The sequence below is a fragment of the Pterocles gutturalis genome, unplaced genomic scaffold (assembly GCF_000699245.1).
Source record: "Pterocles gutturalis isolate BGI_N339 unplaced genomic scaffold, ASM69924v1 scaffold13731, whole genome shotgun sequence".
In the NCBI taxonomy this organism is placed as follows: Eukaryota; Metazoa; Chordata; class Aves; order Pterocliformes; family Pteroclidae; genus Pterocles; species Pterocles gutturalis.
The window spans coordinates 71,522-75,690 of record NW_010100652.1 but is presented as its reverse complement, the minus strand read 5'-3'; the positions used below and the strand labels follow the sequence as shown (position 1 = coordinate 75,690).

General features: G+C 52.2%; 1 protein-coding gene across 1 annotated transcript in view; it reads right to left on the bottom strand.

Moving 5' to 3' along the window:
• Positions 1-4,169, bottom strand: part of TOX2 (TOX high mobility group box family member 2) — a gene marked incomplete at its 5' end in the record, with an annotated part of 62,932 nt that overhangs the window by 4,681 nt on the left and 54,082 nt on the right. The window contains 3 exon segments of the mRNA XM_010080692.1: positions 1,502-1,632; positions 3,679-3,818; positions 3,821-4,076. Coding sequence (XP_010078994.1) covers positions 1,502-1,632; positions 3,679-3,818; positions 3,821-4,076 — 527 coding nt within the window.

Here is a 4,169-nt window from a genome sequence, read left to right as displayed (position 1 = left end):
ACACCTCTGCAAATTGGGATCCATGTGCCATAACCCTCCAAGTGGCTTTAGTGTTTTGCCCACGGCATCTAAAATGACTTTTGTCACCGAGCCCCAACCAGGTTCCTTCTTTCGCGTTGTCTGCAGAGACTTCGGGAAGGACCACGCAAAGGTCGCTGGCGGAGCCCAGAACAACCCACGCAGCCGAGCACCCTCCGGCAGGCAGACAGCACCGATATTCTAATGGCTCTGCAAGTTAGTTATTTCCCTGAACAAAATAAATGTCTGTACAGTCTGTGCCCAGCCCAGCAGTTCTAAGTGCTCTGCTGGCACCAGCGGGAGCCGTGCTCTGAAAGGCTGGGAGCTCGCTATTATCTCCGGTGAAAGCACAATGTTCCAGTACTTCAAGCAAATCAAACAATACTCAGAAGCTCCCCAGCCTCCTTCCTTACCTGCTCTCCCAGCAAACCACGCGCCCGTTCTGCAGAGCACAATAGCCGGCTGCAAATATTGTTGCTGAGCCAAGAGCAGCGGATTAGGCGGCGGTTGGCAACGGCTTTCACAGCCTCCCTGTGCCCCAGCCTTGAGACCATCCTGATGTTTTTACTTATTGGGGAATTCAAGGAGCATTGGAGGGACCTTTCTGCTGGCATGTTCATGCCAGAGCTTGTAGGGTGTAAGGGGGGAGATCTGGGCAGATGTTTGCAGCCTTTTATCAGGGGGTGGAGGGATAGGATGAGGGGTAATGGTTTGAAGCTGAAAGAGGGGAGATTTAGATGAGATATTGGGAAGAAATGTTTTCCTGTGCGGGGGGTGAGGCAGTGGCCCAGGTTGCCCAGAGCAGCTGTGGATGCCCCATCCCTGGAGGGGTTCAAGGCCAGGCTGGATGAGGCTTTGAGCAACCTGGGCTGGTGGGAGGTGTCCCTGCCCATGGCAGGGGGTGGCACTGGATGGGCTTTAAGGTCCCTTCCACCCCAAACCAGTCTGTGATTCTATGATTCTTCTCCTGCAAGGTGCAGGGGACCAAAGCACCGAGCAGCTCTCAGGAGGATCAGGCTTTGTACCCTGTTGTGGCAAAACTCCAGGACCAACAAGGGACACATCACTAGAGACAACTATGGGAGGTTGTGGCCTCAGCGATCACAGCAATCACTGTAGGAACAGAAGGACGTTGCTCATGGACACAGCTGCCTTCCAACCTCCAGCGACTCTGCCTGGGAGCTGGTCATCCCTGGCCTGCTCCAGAAGGAGACATGCCCAACTCCTCTGTTGCTAATGGGATGGAAACACACTAAAAGGAATCCTCTTCACACCCAATCAAGAAATTATTGGTGATTTTTAGGCCACCTGCTTCCATAGCATCACTTCAGTGAGCCTACAGGGAAGAGGAAACCTTGAACTTCACTGGCCATAACCACCCACCACCATGCTGTGCATTTCAGGGCAGATTCTCGGCTGTTGTACCCGGTCACACTTCAGGTACCAGAAGGTACATTAGCAATGTTCTGTTTTGTCTACTGGCCTGCAGTGGTTGATCCCACACTCTCTGCTGGGGTAGTCGCTGTCCCATTCGGTGCTTCCTGGAGGGTTTGATGCACCAGGAGAACGGGGTCCAACGCTGTTCTGAAACTCAGACGAAATATGTGAGAAGTCCTGCAGGGTGGAAAGGAAAGGCAGGGTTACAGGAGCACACACAGCAGATCTAATAACATTTCATGAACACGTTTCCATGCAATGCCCCAAACCCAGCAGTGCAGAGCACGGGGGACCCAGGGACAGCAGCAGGTCCAAGCCCAGGACCCCAAACCACCACGGTGGGACCCTGCAGAAGCAGGTGTCAATGCAGCAACATCTGGTTTACATTCCTCTTCCCTCCTCTTGCTTTTCAAGACCTCCCTCCTCAGGGGTGGTGAACGCCTGCAGAAGACCCGCGGCCATGAGAGCCTTTGCATCAGTGTGCTGGCAATCGAAACCAGTTTTCCACTTCCAGTGCAGCTCCCTCTGCAGGAATGTGTTACCCCAGCATCATGTACAGTAACAAGGCCACGAACACCCGCAATGCTCTCCGTGGGACCATTTTATCTGAAAGCTTTCCCAATTTTTGGGGGTTGGCTTAATTAGGTTACATTAGCCGATGGATATAAACCAGAGTCACGGTAGTTACCTGACCAACAACATGACTTTCCCCAAAACTCCACCCCTAGGGCAGTGGGGTTTTGTTTGTTTTTTTTTTTTTTTTTTTGGTTTTGTTTTTTTACATTAAAGTTTTTCCTAGCAAACATGTATGGAATGTAGCTTCACAAAATGCTGCCCTCAGCAACACCAAATATCCCAATTAAAGGGATTATGAGGATCTCCTTTTCTGCTCATTTCGGGACTATCAGTGAATTACAGAAGCCACTTTTGCTTCTGCAGAGCCAAAGCTCAATCACTGTGCTGGAGAAGTTACTTGGGATACTCTGAGCAGGTTGGAAATTAAAATCTGATTGAGCATCTGACCTTCCCACATGTGCTGTCTTTTTATTACAGTCAGGGATAGCTGTGCTTCCACATCCCTGCTCTCCTTTGGTTTTCTTCCACTGCAATATCTGTTCCCAAATGAACAATTTCTGTTTTCTCAAAGTTATCCCCAAACTGGATGGGTCACGATATGGGAAAGAAAGCTTTGTTCATTGCTGAAGTACTGTATGAATTTGTGATATATAGCTCGTAAACACATTAAACACAAATTATTCAGCCAGCTGGGCGAATACTACAGTTGAAAGTATCATCGAGTCAATGGTAGCAGCTGTGAGTTCAGAGCATATGTCCCCCACTGGGAAGAGTCCGTCCAGTTCATATTCCAGATGGAGAAACTCTGCAAACCTCTCGTCTCATCGTTTGTATTCTGGCAAGTTCTCTATAAGGTATAGGAATGTTTTTTGCTATAGCAATTTTTTCCTCCAGATAGATTTTCCTAATAGCAGGTTTGAAGAGGAGACTCTGACCCTGCAGGCTGATGCCCTGGGTGTGGGCTGCACCGGGCACGGCAAAGGATAGTTTCCTTCAGCAGGTTTTCCATCTTCATGGCACACGTCTATAGGATTTGTGTTGCTGCTGTGCTGTTAGTACAGGCAAGCACACATCGCATGCTCTCGGCTCTCTGCCACGAAAGTGATTTTTTCCTATTGCCAGGCAGTTTGGGGAAAAATATGGATTTTATATTTTGGTTGTGCCATTCCCTCTATCCTTCTCCTCCTCCTCCTGGCAGCCCCTCTGGATCCCTGCCATTATCCCAGGCACTTCCAGTGCTCCCTTTTCTTAGCCATGTCACAAGAAGGGTTTCTCACCGAGTACCCAGCCCATCGTTTCAGATGGCTGACTCTTGGCGACTCCCCCCAGACAAGGCTGGGGGACCACGTGCACAAGGAGCTTTTACCAGGGGCAGCCCAAGTTCCCGCATCTCCCCCTGCCGAAAGAGCCTTCATTGCTCCGTTGCACAAATCTGCCCCATTTCTGGGGGTGCTGGACAGCTCAGCACTCTTGAAAACATCACCCTCAAACTATGAGATCCACAAGCTGATGGAGCTAGGAGAAGACTCCCCCGGGGACAACACCGACACCCAACACCCCCAAACCACCCAAAAACCAACAGACCCAACGGGAAAAAGGGCAACGGCGCGGTTCGTGCTGCAAACCCTTCTCCCTCTGAGCACCTACCTGCTGCCCGGGAGGCGAGGCGTTGATGGGGGGCTGTACCTGTAGTGCCATGGGAGGGGACAGGAGGGGCTGCTGGGAGACCTGCTGCATGCTGAGGGGCTGGCTGAGGAGGGAGCTCTGCGGGTGGTGCAAGGAGAGCTGGGGGGGCTGATCTGGAGGGAGGGCGGGCGGGAGGCACTGATGCTGGGCAGCATGGGTTTGGAGGTGAGGGGCCGGGAGAGGCTGGGGTGGGGGTGGCTGCGGTAGTTCTGCAGGTCCGACGGGGACAAGAAGGAACCCAAGCCGGGGTAGGGCGAGGAAGGTTGCGGTGGCATCGGGTACATGGGCTGTTTGGGGGGGATCATTTTGGAAGGAGGGTTGCTCGGGGTGCTTTTCGTCTCCCCCTGGTCGGCAGAGCTCTGTGGGAAAACAGAAGGGAGGGTGATGAGGAAGGCAGGGAGGATTCAGCTGATCACACACTGATGGGCAGAGCTGCTGCCAGGACAGTCACG